The sequence below is a fragment of the Protopterus annectens genome, chromosome 4.part0 (assembly GCF_019279795.1).
Source record: "Protopterus annectens isolate FY-2018-M chromosome 4.part0, PAN1.0, whole genome shotgun sequence".
Lineage (NCBI taxonomy): Eukaryota > Metazoa > Chordata > Ceratodontiformes > Protopteridae > Protopterus > Protopterus annectens.
In genome coordinates, this window is record NC_056733.1 from 1,423,611,947 (window position 1) to 1,423,635,589 (window position 23,643).

The 23,643-nt window shown below is 41.5% G+C and overlaps 1 protein-coding gene across 3 annotated transcripts in view; it reads right to left on the reverse strand.

Annotated features, from left to right (window-relative positions):
• Positions 1-23,643, reverse strand: part of LOC122799887 (protein Shroom1-like) — a 1,099,098-nt gene that overhangs the window by 149,907 nt on the left and 925,548 nt on the right. For all 3 annotated transcript variants that reach the window (XM_044069259.1, XM_044069257.1, XM_044069258.1), the window contains one exon: positions 16,784-17,416. In XM_044069259.1, the coding sequence (XP_043925194.1) occupies positions 16,784-17,416 (633 nt within the window). The remainder of the gene's footprint in view (positions 1-16,783; positions 17,417-23,643) is intronic.

Here is a 23,643-nt window from a genome sequence, read left to right on the forward strand (position 1 = left end):
ATTCACAAAGCAACACATTATTGGCCAACCATTCTGATTACTGGATTAGCAGAGCTGATTCACACAGCAAAGGGAGACGTCTACATAGATCTCTACTGGGGTGGAAGGGCTAAGGTTTCTTGGCCTGAGTGACCACTCTGATTCACTCAGAGAGAGAAGCAGCTTGTTGCGTCAGTCAGGGGCTGCTATGCTGGCAAAAAGAATAATATGTTTGAAATGGCAGAATGGGGATGGCAGTAAAGTAGAGAGAGAGATAACTCTCTGACTGCAACTTAAATGACTAGAGTTTGATTAGCAGCTTACAAACAAAAGGAGCCATGCAGGAGAGACACAAAATGAGAACCTGTGCCAGCTCAACCATGCTGTGGGGAGGTGGGCGGTCAAACTCTTCTGCAATGCTGATGCTTACAGGAGAAAGAAAAGAATGGCATGGAGTGTATGGGATAGAGACATGTGCTAGGGTTGCAGGCCTTTATGTCTGTGAACTCCATATCAGCTGCTGGGGAAAAAGGGAGAGGGCTAAAAAGAAATTTCTCATGGCTGTCTTGTCAACAGCCTTCCAGAACGGCCTTTCACTCCACAGGGAATTTTCATAGGAAGTTACTAGGCTAATGGCCCTAGAGCCCTTACAAGCCTAGCCATATTTATCCTGAAGTGCCCTAATTGTCAGTGGTTAGGTTAGTAAAGCTCACAGAGGTAAAGGTCTATGGTAGTTAATACCAACTTCCTCTGTCCAGCAGGGACGTAGACACGACCCCAAGAGTGAATATGCGGTCACCTATCCATTAATCTATGGTGCGTTTGAAAAGGGTCAAGGAGGGGGGCTCTGTTTCATGTGAATTGGAAGCTTGTCCCAGAGAAGTAGTTGGCAGATGTATCCATCTCTCCAGCATGATCTGTTCATGACAGAGGCTAGGTTAAGATCCCTGGAATAACTAACCCTCCTGCAGTATGATTTATGAATGTGTAGCATTTCCACTGGGGTCGGGTCAGAGACTGCCTAGTAAGGCAGGCATAGGTCACCCATTAGCAACCTTAGGAGAAAGAATACAGTCACACAGCTTTCAGAATATCTGTGTAAAACTTGTTTTGCGTACCTTGTAATTTCTTGATAAGAAGCCTCTGTAGTCTCTCCAATTGTTGCAGATGTCTGGTGAGGTACATACAAAAGCGAGCATTGTACGTAATGCTCTACTGAGGGCCAAATATAATGGAATTATAACATCCTTAAATCTAGATGTGATGCTTTTACTTGTACGATGTGCAACATAGAAGGATTTCCACTGGGTCTACACTTAGGGAGGTGTTGTCCATAATGCAATTAGCAGGGATGTCAGCCCTCCCAGTGGGAATAATAATACAAGTTCTTGAATTTAGCTTTAACCTGTAGCTTTGGCATCAATCATTTGTCTGCATTAACCCGGTCTGTAGTACATTAACATCATTGGTGGACTCAATGACTGCTCACAATTTGCAACCATCAGAGAAGTTGGTCAGCCAGAGACTATCCAAGTTTGCCTGGACTTCTGAGAAATAAATTCCAAACAGTAAAGGGCCCAGCACAGAACCCTGTGGAATACCACTGGTGACTGGTCTTTTGCGAGTGGTAAGGTCACCCACTTTAACAGTATGTGTCCTGTCAGTGAGCCAGTTGGCTACTCATCTGGTAATGCAGGGGTCAGTTCCCAAATGGGAGAGTTTCTGTATAATACCCGAGTTGGGAATTGTGTCAAATGCCTTGGCTAGGTCAAGATACGTTGTATGCATGGCCTTTCCATTGTCCAGGGCCTTGGTGACTTTCTCAAAGAAGTCAACCGTGCTTAACAGGCATGAACTACCTTTAATGAATCTGAATGGGTTGGGTCCAGAGATTGCAGATTATCTATGTCCTTGTTAACAAAGTCCACAATTACTTTTTCTATGACCTTGCAGATGAGGTAAAGTCATGCTTATGGGCCTACAATTCCCAGGGTCGGTTAATGGTCCCACTTTGTACAGAGGGAATACTGTTGCTGTCCATTCTGCTGGAATACAGCCAGTTCCCAGGCTGTGTTTAAATAGGAATCCAAGCTGGTGGTTAAACAGGGATCCAAGATGGAGCACATATCACTACACCACTCAACCTCTTACAGCAAGAAATCTGGACAAAGCCTAAAGGCTCAAAAACAGGGACAATTTTTAAATATTGCTCTTACAAACTTCAGTACAAAGAATGGTCCGATAACCACGGTTCAGAGAATACACTTTAATAAAACAAAGCAAAACAAAAAGGTAAGCACTTTCAAGTTAAAAACTCTTCATGAGATCTGTTAAAAAACACGTCAGGTTATCCGTGTCTATTTAAATGTAATCATAACTAATAATTGACGAAAATCAATTCATGTTCATTAAAGTACAGTTGTGTACACTTACCGTAAATGTAGATGTTCGAGTGTATTCACTGTTGCAGTCATTACATTTGGGTTATCCTGCTGGCAGATTGCCCTCAGTCAGCCTGAATTCCAAAGTATTGGGTCCTGCGTCGGTTGCTGTCGCCTCTTCCCTGATGTCAGGTCGTCAGGGGTATAAAAGATGCAGCCGACGCCATTTTATTTAGTTTTTCTTGCCCCACATGTCAGGTGCCCCCAAAAAGGTAGGCTAAAATTATGTAAATAAAACATACATGCACCAAAATAAGCTTTACCTTAATCTATAAGCAAATACACCACCTAGGTTGTATAGATTAGAGAAGTAAAGATAAGTTCCAGTAAAAATAAGGGGGATGGCGGGTGGGTAACCTGGACTGCAACAGTGAATACACTTGAACATCTACACAACTGTACTATGTTCTTTGTGCTTCACTGTTGCAGTCATTACATTTGGGTTGAGTCCCAAAACTATGGTTGGGGGGCTGGAGCAAAACAGCATTAGGAGTGGCTATGAGGCCCTGCAGAACTGCAGTGGCAAAGCCTGCCCTGAATTTAGAGTAAAGAAGCAGATTGTAATGTTTTGTAAAGGTATGCACTGATGCACTGAACTCCAAGTAGCAGCCTTCAAAATGTCTTTGGTTGGTACTCCCCTGAGAAAGGCTGCAGCTCTGTTTGAATGTGGCCTAATGCCCGTAGGCACTGGTTTGCCATGCTGTGAGTAGCAGAAACGAATACAGTGACCTATCCACTTTGAAGTAGTCTACCTGGAGACAGCCTTTCCTTGTGATGCTGTGGCATGTGCCACTAGTAATAGCTCTTTCTGAAAACTTTAGTTTTGTCCAGGTAGAATCTAAGCTGTCTGTGTACTTCAAAAGAATGCAGAATTTTCTCCCCCTTGTTCTGTGGATTTGGATAAAAGGTTGGCAAATGAATTGTTTGGTTAAGGGCTACACTGGATACCACCTTAGGCATAGATGTAGGGTTTGTTCTCAGAGAGACCCTGTCTGGATAGAAAATGATAAAGGGTTCCACAGCCATGAGAGCCTGTAGCTCTGAAACTCGTCTTGCAGAAGTTATTGCTAGGAGCAGGGTTGTTTTCCAAGATAAGAACTTTATGTCCGCAGTAGCAGCTGGCTCAAAAGGAGGTAAGGTGAGTTTTTCCAAGACATAATTGAGGTCCCATGCAGGTACTGGCATTCTCCTTGGAGGCCTTAAGTTTTTGGCTCCTCTGAGGTACTGCCTTAATAACGGATGAGAAAAAAGTGTTGGCTCTGTATTGTAATGAGCTGAAATGGCAGAGGCATGGATTTTAATTGATAAAAAAGATAGGCCTTTGTCCAGCATCTCAGTTAAATATTGCAAAATCTGAGGAATATTTGGGACAGCTGTATCAGTTCCTTGAGCTTGGTTCCAAGCACAAAATCTCTTCCATTTCCCAGCATAGGATTTTCTAGTATTAGGCCTTCTGGCTTCTAAAATAACATCCATCACAGCTTTAGTGAGAGCTGTGGTTTGTATGGCTACATTATCCACCATGCTGCCAGGTTTAGGGTCCTGAGTTGGCTGTGCAGAATCTGACTGTTTTGCTGGGACAGTAAATGAAGTATTTGAGGTAAGGTCCAGGCTGGGCATTGAGACAAGTTCCTTAAGATCGGATACCAGTACTGGCGTGGCCAGTCTGGGGCAATCAGAATCATTTTTGGTTTCTTCTGCCTGAACTTTAGGAGTACCTTGGGGAAGAGAGGCAGTGGAGGAAAGGCATACACTGATAGGTTTGTCCAGTTGAAAGATAAGGCGGCCACTTTCCAAGCTTGTCTGTGATAAGTCCTTGTGCAGAATCTTTTTAGCTGATTGTTTTGATTTCATTGTTATTATGCTGAAGACTTGTGGATTCATGAGGTTTCTGCTTAGCTCGTCTGCCAGAGTATTTTCCTTTCTTGGCAGGAATTGTGCCTGCAGATGAACTTGGTAAGTCAATGCTGTGTCCCATAAAGCCATGGCTAGTCTGCACAGGGGATAAGAATGAGTGCCCCCTGCTTGTTTATGTACCACATGACCATGGTGTTGTCTGTCTTTATAAGTAGTTGTCCCAGATGAAGTAGGCCCTTGAAGGCTGTCAGGGCACTTGGAACAGCTAGCATCTCTTTTTGATTGATATGTAGATGCTTTTGGTTTGTGGACCAGGTGCCCTGAATGCCTCTTCCTGCCATGTGTGCCCCCCAGGCATAATCTGATGCATCCGTCATTAGGCTCTGCCTGGCTGGGGGTAGTGAGAATGGCTGTCCCCTTGTTTTGGTGACAAGCCTTTGCCCACCATCGAAATTCCTGTTGCAGGCAGGGAATTAGAGCAATCATTGTTTCCAGACTGTGGCAATGTTGTGTCCAGACACTTTTTAGGTACCATTGAATTTTCCTCATATGCAGTCTTGCATATGAAATTAGTAAGATGCAGGATACCATGAAGCCCAAAGCCTGCAGAATTCTTCTTGCAGATAACTGGGCCTTTGTTGCCATTTCCTTGAAATAGGTAGTCAGTTGCCTTTGTTTGTCTGGAGTGAGATAAGCCACCTGGGCAGTTGTATTTAAGCTTGCACCCAGGAATATCTCTTGAGAGGGTACTAGTTTTGATTTCTTTTTGTTGACTGTGTACCCTAGGCATGCTAAAAGTCTTATCACAAAAGTCATATGCTGTAGTAGAATGTCCTTGTTCTCTGCTTGTATGAAGCGGTCATCCAAGTAAGGATACATTTGTATTCCTCTGTCTGCAGTAAGCAATTACTGGTGCCAGGCACTTTGTGAAGACCCTGGGCGCAGTAGATAAGTCAAAGGGCAGTGCAGAGAATTGGTAATGCTCTGAGCCAGTCTTGAATCTGAGGTATCTTCTGCATGATTGTCTGATTGGGACATGCAGGTATGCCTCTTTTAGGTCTAAAGTCACGAGCCAAGCCTTGCTGCCCAGCATGGGCAGAAGCTGCTGTAAGGTCAACATCTTGAATTTTGTTATATCCAGGAAAGTGTTTAGAATAGATAGGTCCAGTATTGGTCTCCATGCTTTGTCCTTTCTGGGTACCAAGAACAGTCTTGAGTAAAATCCTTGTCCCTGCTCTTACTGTGGTACTTGTTGAATAGCCCTCATGTCCATGAGAGCTGTGACTTGTTTTTGAGCCTCTGCCCATTGATTTTTTGGCAGGTCTGGCCAACCGTTTGCCCTTGGCAGGGTATGGAAATGAAACTTGTAGCCTTGTGACACTATGTCTAGAACCCATTTGTCCTGGGTTATAATGTGCCAATTTTGAGAAAAAAGTGCTAGTTTTCCCCCTAAGGGTGCTGCCAGAAGATAAGTGCTTGGCGCAGGCAGGGGGAAATCATTGGGACTGTTTCCTGTATGATTGTGATTTGTCCGCTCCACCTTTGGAGGTAGAAGCACCCTACTGCTTAGACCTGTAGGATCCTTGCAGCTGTGATCTGCCTCTAGGGCATCTGGATCTGCCCCTTTGAGTTCTGTCTGAGACTGGAAAGGACCAATTCTTTGTAGGCCAGTGTCTGCTAAATCTAGGTGGCTGTACCTGTAATAAATCCTTGACAGTTTGCATAGATTTAGCTTTGTCCTCCATTTTCTTTAACACCTCTTCTGCCTTAACACCAAACAAGGTATCATGTTGTAAAGGAGCATTTAATAATTTTGCTTTAACATGATCAGGCAGATTTTGTTCCTTTAACCAAGCATGCCACCTAATGACAGAACCCATAACAGCGGCCCTGCAGGAGGCCTCCACAGAATCAAACCCACATTGCAAAGTATGCGTTCCAACTTGTTCAGCTGCATGCAATAAATCCTGCATTTCTTTGTTTTCTGCATATTCAGAATTTGCCATCATTTTCTGTTTAAGCAGTGTCACGATATATTGCTGATATTTGAGCATATGAAACTGGCAATGTAAGGCCCTTATAGCCAAAGTAGGAGATGTGTAAATTTTTTTCCCCATCTATCCAGAGCCCTAGAATCCCTTCAGAGGGGGTAGGATTTTTTGCAGTAGAAGCCTGGACCCCTTTTGGACCCTGAGAAATAGTTTCTGGGTCTGCAGTAGGGTTTTCGAAAAGGAATTTATGACAATCAGGGATCCTGTAGTATCTGTCCGGCTTAACAGGAGCTAGAGGTAAAGAGTCAGGGGTCAGACTAGACTCCGAGAACACATCTACAATGTCCAACACAGGTAGAATAGCTAGAAGCCTGTGTTGAGGTAGTAAAAGGAAGTCTCTTAGCCTTTTCTTAGATTCTGAAAAATCTTTGCTCTCCCAGTGGAAGTGCTCCCTCATGGTATGCAAGGTTTCCCCAAAAGAGTAGTCCTCAGGAGGAGAAGCTGAAGGAATCGATTCTTCAGCATCAGAATCCTCATAGGGGGGAAGAGAATATTTCTGATAAGAAGAGGAATCAGAAGAAATGGAAACCTGATCTGAAGATTCATAGTCTGTCTCTTGCCTAGGCCTCTTATCAGGAGGGGGATGGGAACCTCTGATCAAGGTAATTAAGTCTTCGGCCATTTTGAGCACCTGTTTTTTGGGCATGGAGGCCTGTCCTTGTGACTGGTGAACATGTTTCTTTGCCTTTAAAGGTGTTTTAGTCTTTGAAGTCTGTTTAATATATAATTGTTTAGGGTCTGAATACACCCTCAGAAGCAGATGTCTGCTCAGCGGCTCTGGACCCATCTGAGGGAATACTCTCCGGGGCTCCAATACCTCGAGTTTCCTGCGGCCTGGCCGACTCCACGTGGGAGTCGGTAGTGGCTGGCGACTCTAAAGTAGCGGGCGTCAGGGTCTGTGAAAGCGCCTCACTGAGAACAGGCGACTTGCTTAGGAGAAGCTTCGTCGTCAGTTTTGGACCTCGGTTGCCTGTCTTTTTCTTTGTGTTTTTTGTGAACTCCAGTAGTCAGATGGCTATCCGACGACATTGTACAATTAAATCTTCACCCAAAATAGCTTAACGCAAAATCGTACCGATGCTTAATAGTGCGTTGGTTAAATCTAGCACAAAACAACCAACAACTAGCAACGTCGTGGTCAGGGGCTAGGCAAGGAATATAGTAAGAATGAAAGTCCTTATGAGGTATTTGCTTCCCATAAGAAATACAATTATTAACTTTTTCTGACATCGGTCTAGAGCAAAAAAAAAGTTTCCCCAATGGGGTACTTAGCTTTTAATGAAGACTTCGGATTTGAAACTCGAACACGAAAATCTCAGGAGTCGGCTGACCGGCACTTGCGAACTGCTTCTGCTTCGGGCACCGCATGGCAAGAAAGACTAAATAAAATGGCGTTGGCTAAGACGACCTGACGTCAGGGAAGAGGTGACAGCAACCGATGCAGGACCCAAGACTTTGGAATTCAGGCTGACTGAGGGCAACCTGTCAGCAGGATAACTCAAATGTAATGACTGCAGCAGTGAAACACGAAGAACATCAACAAATTAAAAAAACATTCATTATTCAGCTGCTTATTGATCATATGATGTGTTATAAACCAATCCGCAAAAATCTATACTCCTATACAGCGAACTAAAAGGATAGCACGAATGGAGTAGTATTGGTCAAATAAAACACCACTGGCCAATCAATATTAAAAGAAGGAAATATGCCATTGTCCAGTCAATAACCAAGATCGGTCCATGCTCATTTAAGATGAATCAAAAAATGTATTCCATTATTCAGCTCATAACTGTCAGATAAATTTATCCAGAGCAGCTATTAATTTGAAGTAAATATGATGGCATCATTCAGACTAGGTATGGTTAACCATTTGATGATGGAATGTCAACCCATGCTCATTGTAACTGCATCAGGAGACGTATTAATTTGTTCAATTGATTCTTACAAACCAATCTAAAGCAAACTATGCTCTTCCATAACCAAACAAAAGTGTAAAATAAATGGCATGATGTGTAGGATGGCGCAGTGGTGCAGCAGTAGCATTGTTGCCTCACAGCAAGAGGTTTGCTGGTTCGATTTTCGGCTGGGGTTCCTTCTGTGTGGAGTCTGGATGTCCTCCCTGCATTCATGTGGGTTTCTCTGGGTGCTCCAGTTTCCTCCCACGTTAAAAAGACATACATCTGCAGTGTTTCGCCCCGGGCTTCCACTGAAAATTGGCTTCGGTATACCCAGTTAACAAATGGTAAATTAAATAAATAAAATAAATTTTGGACAAGCAGAATACTGATAACCAGTCAACATTATGAAAACATCTCACACCCCTCTTTATGGTAATACTTGGCTCAGCTTTTACTGAAGCTCTCATGACAAGTAATGTTAGTCATTTGTGAGGCCTTTGCCCCATGTCAAAATTAAAGAAGGAAGCATGTCATCATCCAATCAACAGCAAAAATTTGTCTGTGCTCATTAAAGATGAATCAGAAAAAAATGTACTCCATTATACAGTTTATATTTGTCAAAAGAATATTGTACACCTATCCAAGGCAGCTGCTGATTTGACGTAAACGTGATGGCACCATTCAGACTAGGTACTGTTAACCAGCCAATGACAGAATATCAGCCCAAGCTCATTGTAACTGAATCAAGAGATGTATTCATTTATTCGACTGATTCTAATGGGTCTGTCCAAAACAATCTATGCTCTTAGCTAATTGAAAGTATAGAATAAATGGTTTGGTGCTGGGTAATCAGATTACCATTAACCAGTCAACATTATGAGAGCATATCACACCCCTCTTTGTGCTGATTCATGGATCAGCTTATAATGAAGCTCACATGACAGCCAGAGTTAGTTATTTGTAAGGCCACTGCCCAGTGTCAGCTATGGAATAGGCTGCGCCCCTTTAAAGTGGATTTGAGTGGATTATTATTATTAAGTCCTGGTGGCTATCCAATTCATTCCTGCAATCTCACTTTTGTTCACAACATCGCCTCCTCTAATATTCTCTGTTATCCTTTAAAGAACAACAAATTTAAAAAAGTGTCCTTGACGGGCTGAGATATGCTTTGCCAAAGTGTTCTTAGTATCACATAGATGAATATCAATAATACTCTGTAGTATCCACTCTAATTTGTCTGTTTGTCTTACCAAATTAGAAGTTGTCACATGAGGCACAGATTGCAAGATAGACCATACTCTGCTGTACAGTCAACACAGATTTTACTTGAGATAGGCTGTATATACTGATTAGAATTATGAATATGTCTGTATGTCTTACATGCATGGCATGGGAAGGTTCCAATTCTGTCAGACCTGTTGTCACTGGATCTTTTACCATAGCATAACTGTTGTTTGAGGTTCTTGTTCTTAAAGCAAAAAGATGGTTTATCCCCCACTAGTCCTCCGATTGCTTGGTCAATAGTAAGTATCATCCAGTTTTCTCTCCTTTCTTTTACTAACCAGTTTTCACTCACTCTCTCATTCCTGACACCTTGTCAACTTTATTAATAATCCTTTTTCTCAACTAACCATTATCTCTCTATCACTTTTAAACTCATGCATTTCCCCTATTTTTCTCACCTTTGCCTCCAGCTTTCACTTGTCACCTCTTGTAATTTAAACAACTTAAGCTTGCGTCTCTCATTAGACAATCTTACTATTCTTAGGTTACTTTGTATTATAGTGTAGTATACATGTACAAATTGACAGGCTTTAGAAATCTTTACTTTATATTGTACTTGTAGAAATGACAATCCATAGCAAATGTTTACATTTGCTCTAGTCTACTTTTTTTTTTGTTTTCACGTAATACATTGGAGCTTTTCTTACCAGGCCTCCACTGAAAATGGATTATTGTCCAGTTGGATTTTCCCAGTACACGAATTTCAATAAAAAATAAATGTACAACTTTGATGTCTTCTGGACCCCTTCAGCACATTATGTGCCAGTATAATTACCAAAACATGGCTTATGTGTAATGAAAACACTCTCTCTCTCCCTGGATTTAGAATGCATCAATCATTCAGGACCTCTAGGAGTACCCCAAATTCATCAGCAATCCCACTACCTCATGTTTGACACAGCATGACTCAAACCTACAGTGCCTACAAATTCTAGTATCAATAAGCAGATCCAATCCTCATATTACTGCTAACTATAGATCACCTTCTATGTTTCCTGCAGACCACAATCAATACATAAACAAGATGAAGAACACATCTATTAAATCCAAGACAATTATCCTAGGTGATTTCAACCACCAATATCTCATACAACCAATAACAAATATGCACAGCAGCTCTGACATATTGTTAATGCCAGCACCCTGGATCAAATTGATACCCACTTCACTACAGGAGCAAATCTACTAAACCTCGACATTACAGCCATCACTACTTGATTATTTCATTTAAAGGTCTACCCCGCCATGATCATGTCAAGCCATCCAGACATTACTTTCCCCAGAAGAACAAAACCCACATCCCCCTGTAATCTTACTGTGCTCTACAGTTTACCGATATTACCATTCAGAGGCCCAAGGAAATTCATTAGCTCTATCCAACTGACAACCTTATAACCAAGACTGCTATTTTAACACTGACCTCTACTCTTACCAGAATTTTAACACTTAGGCATGTGTGCCCCTCCATATACATTATGGCTTCATTCCTCTCATTATTAAAAAGAAAGACAGAAAACGGACATCTTAGCTCTTTGCAGACTAGTTTAACATCAAAAGCTGTAAAAGCTAGTTATGAATTAAATACTGCCACCCCCTCTAAGAATAGCCTTAAGTTTTTTTTTAAATTCTGTAAGATATCTTACACATAAGAGACAAAATGTCATTCAGCTGCTCACAAATGGTGATGTGCACTAAGACCCCGAATATATAATTGCAGACAAGTTCAATTTTAATTTTTCCTTAGTCTTTCCATGAAACCGCCTCTCTGATATTCTGTATATAAAATGTGCCCCAAACTCAACATCCAACAAATTATAGCTACATTTCCTAAAACAAGAAATAACTCTCTAGGCGCTAACAACATACAATATCGTGTTCTATTTAGCTCTAAACATTATCTTACTAAAGCCCTCCTTAAACCACTTGACCTTAGACGCCCTTAAGGGGGGTATGTACCAGAGATCTGAAGAGAAGACATTGTGGTGTTCCTTTAAGGAGGAGGTGCTATTAGTGACCTTGGAAACTACAGACTAGTCTTCCAGTGTTATTTCTGTGGTCAAGGAATACAGTCAATTCAGATGGATAACCAACAACAGGGGCAATCTGCAATCACGCAATCCAAATCAGTTTGATTTTATTTTAGACAGATCTTGCCTATGTGACATTGTGGATTTTTTTTCAAAAAGGTTACTGATTCCCAGGACAATGGCCAGTCTTGTCCACACCGCCTGCCTGGATCTGGATGTCTGAATAAAGCAAGTGAGGAAAAATAAAATTATTTAACCAGCATTATCCATCTACACACATACCAGTGAGGTAGGAGACCATGGTATTTCATGTGAAATAAAAAAAACGTACTGAACTTGTTTTCCTTACTAAAATGTTAGCTCTTAACCATTACTGACCATTTCTTTACATGGCAAAATCATCTGATGAACACACTTTCATTCAAAAACACTGGGCTGCAAAATGTGGGCTGAGCTCCTGAAAAAAATGGATAACGAAAGGGCTATACGAAACTTTAAATTCCAGAAAATCAGTCACAAGTGCAAAGAAAGGAAAGCAGAAGTCATCAAAACTTGCTGAAACATTATTTAAAATGTTTGCTCATGGGCAAAGCACCTTTCTTAGCCCCCACTATAGCTGTCTATGCTTTCACATATGCTGTAACTTATATATACCAACACTGAGATCACTATACCTCAGAGTAAGGGGGACACTACAAGTTACATTAATTTCAACAACACTACACACACAATTGTAATAGGTTATCTCAGGCACACTCAAGTCCCCGCTCACCAGGCTGAGACAAAGGAGAGAGGTCACGGTGAGCAGCCTGTCGGGCTAGGATCGCCACATAACACAAGCACTCAGGGTCTCCCAAGGCAAGTACAAATATGACTCAGACAAGCGATTGTTGCTTTAGGGGGCGGCTTACCCTGTCACCCTGGGCTTTCAGATATTTGCAGAAAGTCTAAATCTCAAGATGCACGAGCCGAAACTCGAGTGGCGCATGGGTCCCTCTCCATGGGTCCATAAAGGTGGTGCCTCAACGGTAAGCCCCCCCCCCGCCCCACAAAGCTGGTAAGCTTGGCTATGGAAAGGATCAAAAGGATCAAGATGGACCTCATATAATAATATTGGGGACCTACAGACACTGGATCCTGTTGGCTTTGTTAAGGGCAGATCCTGATCCTTATCCCTGGCTGATTTCTTTGAAACAACAGTCAAGGCCATTGATGATGGAAGGTGGTGGTCACAGCACACCCCACCTGGACCAAAAAGCCTTTGATATAATACCCCCCCACGGGCAATATAGATAAGCAGTGTATATCCCCTTTTTTGGCAAAAAAGTAAGCCACAAATTACCACATAGGTGGTAATCCATTAAATACACAAGAAGTAATTAGGGACCCTATGAAAACAATAATCCCACATTGTGACTAATGTTCTCAGTCATGACTGTCAGGCATTCAAATAGCATCCTAGTGAAATATATGCAACAAACTAGAGAGAGTAAATAAACAACGAAGATGTGTCTTAACAATAAAGGACTTTTTCAGCCTTCTAGATGGCAAATGTAAACTGGGAAAAGTCTTGAAGGGAGTGTAAAATGAGAGAATACTGGAAAAGCTGATTTGGAAGGTCAGGCTTTCATCAGAAAATGAAGGCCTCAAAGGAAATACAGACATAGTGAAGAAAGCAGCAGGTGCCACACTGCAGACTGGGATTCTTGAAATGGAGTCAGGATGGGAAAATAAGCATTAGCTATGGGACTTCAATAGAGTTTTAATTTGTTGTACAGAAAAAAAGCAATACAGAAAATGGAAGGGGATGGTAAAAGCAGAGGATCTACAAGTACATTTTAAGGGTAGAGTACAAATAAGTATGATAACAGAAGAGGAAATGCTGCACTTACAAACGTCTGGCTAAAATATAGGATGGAGGGATGGAAGAAGGCGTGTAAAAATGACAAGTTGCTACAGCTGTGCAGAACATCTCAGTTTTGATAAAGGGCTAGTGGAGATGAGTGGGCGGCTTCATACAGCTGGGCAGAAAAACATTTAAGCTCCAGCTAGAAACTGAGGCACTGAAAGCAGGTAGGAGGGAGAGTGAGGAAGCCAAAGAGAAACCATGTTAACAGAATGGGAGGTACAAGGCAGCTTAAATGGGGTGTGTAATCAAGTAATAGAAGTAAAGTGAAGTGCTAAGGAGTGACAAAGGAACAGAGGTCACACCATCTGCCATCTTAAACTGCTGTTGGCATTCTGGTGAGCATTCATCAAGGCTATCTATACAGCTTGTCCTGCGACTCTTAGGGGGTTGCCATTATACAGCAACATAGTCACTTTGGTGGTGCCTTTACATAGGGGGAAACCCATGAATACCCACCTGTAGAGTGTGTGATCCTGAATAACTAACTTCTGCTGCTTCATATCTTCCATGAAAGTGGAGGAGAACTTCTTCCGTAGAACTACCGGACATAAGACTGCAGGAAGAAGCTATAAGGACACTCAACTATACTATAATCTCTGAAAAACAAACAAAAAGAATTCTGGGAAGTAAGGGGGCAGTCTGAGGTCCTGAACACAAATGCACTAGTAAAAGCAGGAGTAAGGACACAAACAGTGAATGCCTTTGCCAGTTTACTCTGATACAATCTTATTACTGCACCACAGCAAATCCAGTCAATGGGAACCAATGGCTATAGGAGGCCTCTACTTCAAACAGGGCTGTATGCCATGTTACAGAAAAAGCTGGTAGAGAGGATGCGCAATGTGGATTCTCATCTAGTTTAGTCAGTGCACAGAAAACACACAGTTAGAGAAGAGAATTATGGGTGGGAGAGAGCTGTCTACTGAAAAGGTAAGTAATTAGCAGAGTGGCACAAATATCAGTAACAGCATTTTACTGTAGGGTAAATGAAAAATAGGATTCCTATGTTTGCTTATAATAAAACCAATGCAGTAGTCATAGATGGGTGAATAAGCCTTCAATGACATTTGGAAATGGTTAGCACAATGGGTAGACAGAAGGGGGCTATAGATTTCTTTAAAGTAATAGAAAATTACACAGCTTGCAGGAGATGCAGATGTTAATACAAAATACAAACTTGAGGTGAATGTAAGGAAAATGATGATCTCCGACTGGCCATCATCCCAAAAATCAGTCATATAACACAATGTAAGCAAATGTGGTGAACAGAAGTAGGACTGTGCATCTGTTTGTGAGGTGATGGCATGGGGATGGAGGCAATGAAAACATCGGATCATAGGAGGTTACTAGGCTAATGGCCCTAGGGCCCTTACAAGCCTAGAAAAGAGATTATCCCCCAAAAAAAACATCAGTCAGCACCTGTCTCCTCTGTCAATGAGGGACACATGTGGAACCATTGACAAATTTGTGGTTTCCCATCCACTCATCAAAGTTGTGCTTGAAGAGGGTCAGCGAGGTAATGACATGTATAGAAAGTCTATTCCAGAGATGGGGCAACCTCTGGGAGACAAACCTGTCTCTCCGGCAAGTTTTGTTGATGTCACACAGTAGATTTAGGCCTATTGAGTGGGTATTGCATGAGGAGTTAGACTTATGGATATGAAGCATCTCTAGTAGGGCAGGGTCCAATATTGCCTTGTAGGCAAGACACAGGTCACCTCTGAGCAATCTGTATGATACCGAGTAGAGTGATAGTGATTTCGGCCTGTCCACATAGGACAGGTGTTAGAGGCAATGGATTCCCTTTGTGAGGTATTTCTGTGACCTTTCCAGTTGGTGCAGGTGTTTGGAGAGGTACATACCAAATGTGGCATTATACTCAATTATAGGTCTAATGAGGGAGGAGTACAGAGAGACAATAATCTCCTTTTTTCTGGATGCAATCCCTTTACTTATGAGATGAACCGAGTAAAAGGCTTTTCTGACTACTGCCATCACATAATGGCTGAATGTGAGATTGTTGTCAAACTGAGTACCCAGGTCTCTCACCACAGGTTGAGTGCTTAGGGGGTTGCCATTGATGTGGTAATCAGCAGGTGCTGTGTTTTTTTCTGAATGGTATGATAATGCATTTTTTTGCATTTAACTTAAGGCCATGACTTTGGCATCAGTTATCTGTAGCTGTGAGACCCTCTTGCAGTATGTTAATATAATTTGGAGAGTCAATGACAGCACCCAACTTACAGTCATCCGCAAACTTGGTCAGCCACATGCCCTTTGTCTTTACCTGGACCTTTGAGAAGTAGATGCCAAACAGTAAGGGTCCCAGGATAGATCCCTGGGGAACGCCACTAGTGACAGGTCTGCTGTCAGATGTGGTGACACCTATTTTGACCTTGTGGGTCCTGTCAGCCAGCTGGCCACACATCTGACAAGATACGGATTAATACTAAGTTGTGTTAACTTTTTGATAATGCCAGAGTGGGGCATTGTGTCAAAGGCCTTGGCCAGGTCAAGGTAAGCTGTATGTACTTGACTTTCCCTCATCCAGGGCCTTGGTGACAGTTTAAGAAGTCAACTAGGTTCAATACGCATGATCTCCCCCTCACAAATCCAAACTGGGTGGGGTCAAGTGCCTGGAGATTGTGTGTGTCGTTGTTTATGAGATCCATAATAATAGGCTCCATGGCTTTACAGATCAGACTTGTCAAGCTAATGGGGCAACAGTTTCCCGGGTCAGTAGTGGCACCACCTTTGTGCAAGGGGATGACAATGGCAGTTCTCCACTCTGCTGGAATGAAGCCTGTAACTAGGCTGTGGTTAAACAGGGTGCTCAATGATGAAGCTAGTTCTTGCTGGAGATGGTGCAGAATACAGCTTGTGATACTATCAGGTCCCATGTCACTTTTATACAATACATGGCAACATTTATAGAAACCTTCCAGAGATGATGACATCAAGTTAGATTCTACACAGATAAGGGGTAATGCTGATGTTTGAAGAAAGTACGCACGAGGTGCCAAGATACAGGCAGACTTATAAAACCATCAGAATAACCACATATGACAAAATGAGTGCATCATAAAAGTGTAAAGCAATTCACAAACTTACAAAAATGAATTCTAGTGGCTGTAAGTCTCTAAAAAAGTATAGATCACCATGCAACTGAATATCTCCCAGAAGGGTCCCTTCTGCTGCATCTTTAAAGAAATGCTTCAAATATACAATGCAGTAAACTTTTAATGTAAACAGAGATTACCATTAGCATTAATTAAGTCCAAACTACACAGACTAATTATGCAGTAGATACCATTAGAGCACACAAAATCATTACCTTTCACTTTGTGGCGACTTGCACAATGCTGTATCTGGTGACAGTTGGATACACTCTACTGAAATATCTGCATTCTGCTTTTCTGTGCTAACAGAAACATTGCTAGTGAAGACATCATCTTCTATGGTTAAACCAGGGGATAGTAAAGGCCCAGGAGATCTAGGGCTCATTGTGAAAGACAACAGATAACTTTCTGTTGACAAAGATTCAGATGATGACTTTTTGGAATCTAGCAGAGTTCTCTTAAGCTCAGGATACCTTTTATGTAACTCAGCTTTTCTGTTCCATGCATCCTTCTCATTTGGGTTTGTAGTACTGTCAATATTTACTTTAGGCCAGTCTTCTCTGTATGAAGAAGACCTTGGATGGATGACCTCAGCATCACTTTGATTCCTTCTATGGTTGAACTGAAATTTCTGTATTTCATCCCCCAACTGATGACATGTCTTAGTATCCAGTTTGTTTGAGAGGTCAGTCTGCACCATGCTGTTGCTCATCACTGGCCTTATTTTCTCTAATATGACATAATTGTCCATGGAATTAACCCTGGGATGGTCTCCACTGGTCTCTTGACTTTCAGTTGTATTTTTTGAAGACGTTTCTCTTCCTACACTTTCATCATATATTTGGCCACTGTAAGAGTAAAACAGTACACTGGAGATTAAAAATATAATAGTTTAATGTGCTTTTTATAATTACTTAAAATTTACTTTTGCACTATATCTAATGAAAATGTATTACATTTTCCTGCATAAAAATATCTGCTACATATATGAATATAACATGAGAGCATATGTAGTCAACTGTTCTGCAGATAAGAATTAGATTAAGTGTACAGATATATCTGGCATTCAAAAACAGAGTAACGATTCCACTCAGTGTAAATGGCGTTTCAAAGGTTTGCCTTTACCTTACGATAATTAGTTGGTAGAGGGGACAGAAGGCATCTTGTCTGCCCAAATGTTGCAGCTAGCCTAACGTACCTTACTTCCACTTTTTCTATACACCTCTTGAAGAATAAGCTATTTTCAAGACCATCATGTCTCGGCTTATATCATCTATTTCAGTCAAGTAATTCCAATGCCAACTTCCCTGTCTCTCTCTGGAAAGTATTCCCTCATAAGAAGATTAACTGTGTTCCTTTTATCTATCAGTCATACCTCCATATGCCTACCTTGTCCTCCTTTACCATGGTAACCCTATCACATTTACTCCTAATTGTACTGTGTACTTGTATCGTATCACCACATATAAAGATCAGTATAAATAACAATAAAGCAGCATAAACACTTCTGGGCACAGTATTTATTTAAAATGGAGTATCCAAAAATATTTTTGTTGTTTTATTGCCTATATCAAATTCACATCTTATCTCCATCTGTGTTTAAAAAAAAAAAGTCCTGTTTACTTAGCCTTTCATCGTGTTTGATATTCTCTGTCACAGGCCTTTTGGGTGACAGACAGATAGGGGCTTGAATCCCACCCACTACAGACCAACAGAAAACAAGAAGACAGAGGCTATGGTACTTAAATCTATTCCACTGCCCACAAATGAATTTTCTGAATCTAAAATCTGATGGTCACCAAGGATATAGTCTCTTTAGTCATACCACTGGTACTAAAGGTCACCAAGGATATAGTCTCTTTAGTCATACCACTGGTACTAAAGAAAAGAAATTATGGAAAAAGCACACAGTTAAGAATCACTGAACAACTCCCTAAATGCACCACGGCCACAAGAACATGCAGAAAACCTTTGCCCTGAGTATGGGTGCATGCCATCAGCACCCAAGAACAGGCTTCATACTGAACACCACATTTAGCAGCATCTTTGGTCCAGCTTGACAGACTTATTTTCTCATCACTCTATCAGGCTTCCATGCTTTCCATAGGTTCACAGGTTCATAGCGGTTTACTACGCTAACCACCACAACGGCCTTTTTAAGCCTAGCCATGCATCCCAAATCTCTGACAAGTTCTGGTACCCTTGAAAAGTGTAAGCAGGGTCTTGGGAGGTGAACTATTTACAGGCTGCTTGTGTCCATTAGAGCCATAGGTGCCAAGCCAGGGATGAATTTGGTGTTCCCCATCCCACCGTCCAAATTACAGTTGAATTGGATTATGGAGGAACTCCATGCACACCTGCCCACAGTAACTGTGCTCTAAATAAACTCTCACGTTTAAACATACATATATCTCCAAATCTCCAGTGAAAGCCAAGGTAGTAAACTGCCACAAAACTAATTTACATTACTGGGGAACTTCCCAGTTACTGTTCATTCTTGACTATTCAGACAATTATAAACAGAAATGTTAATGTGTGGCACAGCAGGCAGGCTACTTAGAGATGGACATCAGCAGCCTGTCACCACTTAGCATGATCAAATAATAAATAAGTAAATCAGACAATTAACCACCAGATCTTAAAAGTGAATAAATTAAAAAAAACTTTACTTAATAAAGAACGGGTTAAGAAACAACATTTAAACATGCAGATAAATATAAATCTGGACACAGAAAACATAAAATAACTTGGAACAAATAAATTACAAGAAAAGCATCTGTTTTTAGCTAAACATTTTCTTAGCTATCTTTTAAATAAAATAATTACTATGCCTGGACAGAATGTCTAGAAGACCTCACAAGCAGGGGATTAAACACAGAAACAAACGTGTAGGTTCATAGGTTCATACTAGGCTATCTACCCTAGAGCATTTATAAACCTAGCCAGAATGTGTTTGGCTTTCGCCACCCATTTTAAATTTATTTTGCTATGCCCTTTTTCAAGATTAGTATACTGTGCCTCTGTCTACAGTGACACAGAAGTGATACCTGGGGTAAACCTACGATCTCCCATCCACTCATAAAGATTCCTCTTGAAGAGAGTCAATGAGGGACTCTGCCTAACCTGGACTGGGATTTTATTCCAGAGTGAAGGGAGCCTCTGGGTTATGAATCTGTCCCTCCAGCATGTCCTATTTATTTCAGTGCTGAGGTTCAAGTCTCTCGAGCGCATAGCTCGATGGGATTTGGATTTTCTGAGGTGCAGCATTGTCCATTAATTCCGGGTTGGACATGGCTTTATACGTCAGGCACAGATCGCCTCTGAATAGGCAGTATGCCACTGAGTAGAGCTGAGTTTCTTTAACCGGGCAGCATATGGCATCTGTTTGAGCCCTTTGATCCTCTTGGTGAGGTACTTTTGGGGTCTTTCCAGTTGCTGCAGGTGTCTGGTAAGGTACATCCCAAAAGGGGCATTGTACTCAATTATGGGCCTGATGAGGGATGAGTAAAGAGGCACGATGACCTCCCCTGATCTAGATGTGAATCCCTTCATGATTAGGTGGGCTATATAAAATGTTTTTCTAACCACTTTGGCCACGTGGTTGTCAAATGAGAGATTGCTATCAACTTGGGTCCCCAGGTCCCTAATTACTTCTTCTGTACTTAATGGATTACCACCTATGTGGTAATTTGTGGGCACTTTGTTTTTGCCAAAGGGGATGACTATACACTATTTGGCATTTAGCTTGAGGCCATGGCTCTGGCACCAGTTGTCTGTTTCTATGAGGCCCTTTTGGGGATGCTTGTGTCAGCTGGAGAGTCTATTATGGCGCCCAGTTTGCAGTCATCTGCAAACTTGGTCAGCCACAGTCCTTCCATGTTGGCCTGTACCTCCAAGAAATATATACCGAATAAGAGAGTTCCCAGGACTGAGCCTTGTGGGACACCACTTGTAACTGGTTTGGAGTCTGACATGGCTCCAGCAATTCTAACCATGTGGGTTCTGTCCTTGAGCCAGTTTGCAATCCATCTAGTGACATAGGGGTTTATATTTAAGCTGGTGAGCTTATCTATAATGCCTGAGTGGGGTATTGTATCGAAGGCTTTTGCGAGGTCCAGGTAGGCTGTGTGGACCACCTTCCCCTCGTCAATGGCCTTGGTGACTGTTTCAAAGAAATCAACCAGGTTTTAAGAGGCAGGATCTGCCCTTAACAAAGCCGAACTGGGTAGGATCCACTGTCTGTAGGTCCTCAATATCTTTATTTATGAGGTCCATGATGATCCTTTCCATAGCTTTGCAGACCAAGCTAGTCAGGCTTATGGGGCAATAGTTTCCAGGATCCGTTGAGGCACCACCTTTATGGAGATGGACCACTGTTGCTGTACGCCACTCTTTGGGCACATATCCTGTAGTAAGGCTGAGATTGAACAGTAGTTTTATGTTTGGGTTTAGCTCTTCTTGGAGTTCATGTAGCACGCAGTCCAGGACACCGTCTGGTCCCATTGATGCTGTGTTTTTTGCTTTGGAGAGGGTGGCTCTTACCTGAGCATCTGAGATGTCAGGGGGGGCAGCACTCTGCTGGGATAGATATTTGCCCTTTTGGTGAGGGGGGGGGGGAGAAGTTTGCAATGAACCTGTCAGCTAGGATGTTGGCAATGTCTGTGTGGGTCTGTATATCACAAGCTCATGGACAGCACTCTCCTGTTTTTAACTCTCTAAATGTCCTGCTGTTTAGCTACTTGGCTTCTTCATTATACATACATAAATGCAACAGATGTACTTAAATAGGAGTTTGACATTTACATGTCAATGAATTTGTTTTCCTGCTCTTGGCCAGCTATCTTCTTACAATATCCTCTAATTGCATTTTTACAGTTTTGACTTCCTGGCATGGGAATACTCACCAATTTTATAACCAGATGTCAGAAAAAAAAAGTCTCTCTCTTCACGTCTGTTATGCAATTCACATCCTGTGTATAATTGTTCTGCTAATCAGTTGTTCTGTTGCAGTTACAAACTTATACATTACACAGAAAGGTCATAGGTCCTCACCTCTTTCCATGCTACACAGAAAGATGGATACTGCCGCTCAAATCTCATATTTCTAGTTTACTTGCTGCAGGATTTAGAAGGCTTAAATGTAGCTAACATACACATTACATTCTGAAAAAGAAAACAGTTTTATTCTCACACATCACATTCTCTAGTCTCATTGCCATCCCACTTGCCTTCTGTAAAGTTTCCAGCATGACAGTTTTATAATCCATAAAGGCATCCAGAAATGCATATTCTAGCTGTAATCTAACCAGTGCCTGGTAAAAGAAAATCCATTCTTTCACCAACACCTGCTTTACCTGTTTCAAGGTCACAGGCAAGATGAAGCCTATCCATGATTTGTAAACGAATACATACAAGCTGCCGTCCATGCAATCTTCTTCTCCTTTTTCTGGCTTTTCGCGGTTAGGGGTTGCCACATCGGAAATCCGGTCCGCTAATGATTGGCAGCAGATTTTCACGAACGCCGACGTTCAACCTTCAACGAAGGCACGCCCATTTATGCATGTCTTTTGAACGCCCACCCAACCATGGGGAGGACATGCAGACTCCACACAGAAGGCACTCCCCGCTCCCCAGTCGAGAATCGAACGGGAGAACCTCTTGCTGCTATGCAACAACGCTACTGCTGCACCACCGCGGATGATCAAAATTTGGTATGGAGATAAAAACGTCTGTAGTCTTTGAAGCAGTAGTCCTGAAAATTAGATACAGAGTTCCCAGTGTCTTTTTGTAAATAGTCAAGCATGAATATTAAAGGACATTAACTCAGTGTCAATTACCAGGATATTTTTATAACAACAAACATGATTGATAAGGCAATGGCTGATGGAATACTGATTTTCCTAAATGTGCTCATTATATAGGTATGGCATTTTTTATGTTAAAATTCAATGCAGCTGCCTTGGGAACAAGATACCAGCTTGACATTTTGGGTTTGTATTAAAAAGTGTCCACACAAATGTACAGTATAGGTGCTTTGGTAACATACGAAAACTTACAACAAATTATTGGTTCTAGCACAAGTTATACTAACATGAACAGGTTAAACAAAACTGGCCCCAAGTCAGACCATTAATGTACATCAGAAGTACGGGCTTTTAAAGTAGCAAAACTGTTTTGATTGCAACCATAACTAGCAGTATCCGAGACCACGTATAAATTCAGCTGGTGACCAAGAATTAATATGACAAGCCTTGAGCTGAGTAGGTAATGTGAACTATGGGGAAGTTCATCTGCCTCAGTTACACAGGTATACAATTGGCAGACTAGACAAAAGCAGGAGCAGTAACATAGCCATGCTGGTTTAATTCTAGAAGTAACATCAAAATTATCTTCTGAAACACTGTACTGAAAAATGCAGGTCAAGTTAACAGATTGACAAAACCCAAGGTTACTTACATTACTCCCTTTAAAGACTGGAGTTATAACAGATGCTTTCCAAACTTCTTGTACAAAGCCTACTTGTAGCATTTTTGGACCAATATAGATACAACTACATACAGACTTTGCATTTATTTATTTTTCTTTAAGAAATGCATCAGGCATGCCATGTCCTCATATGTCATAAAACGTATTTCCTCAAACATCTCTTGAGCTAATATAATTGAAATGACAATGGAAAAAGCATCAAAGTGATTGACAGAATAACTCTGATGGCTTCTGATGAGCATAAATATTAGAAGTATATGCAACAAGGTGAATGAATTCCATGCCACCATAGACGTATACTCTCCTGATGTAGTGATCCTTATAGAAACATGGTTAAAACCACACATTAATTACTAATGAGCAAATCCTCCCTACCGGTTACAATATACTAAGAGTAGACCGACTAAACAAAAAAGGAGGTGGTATAGCTATAATATTTAAACAGCATCTAGACATCCATTTCTTATAGTTAGCAGCTCCCCAAATAGGTACGGAAGAAATAATATATACCAACCTTAAAATAAACTGAAATAAAACCCTAAACATAATAGGTTGCTACTTCCCACCTGGCCAAAACATCCCTCCACTT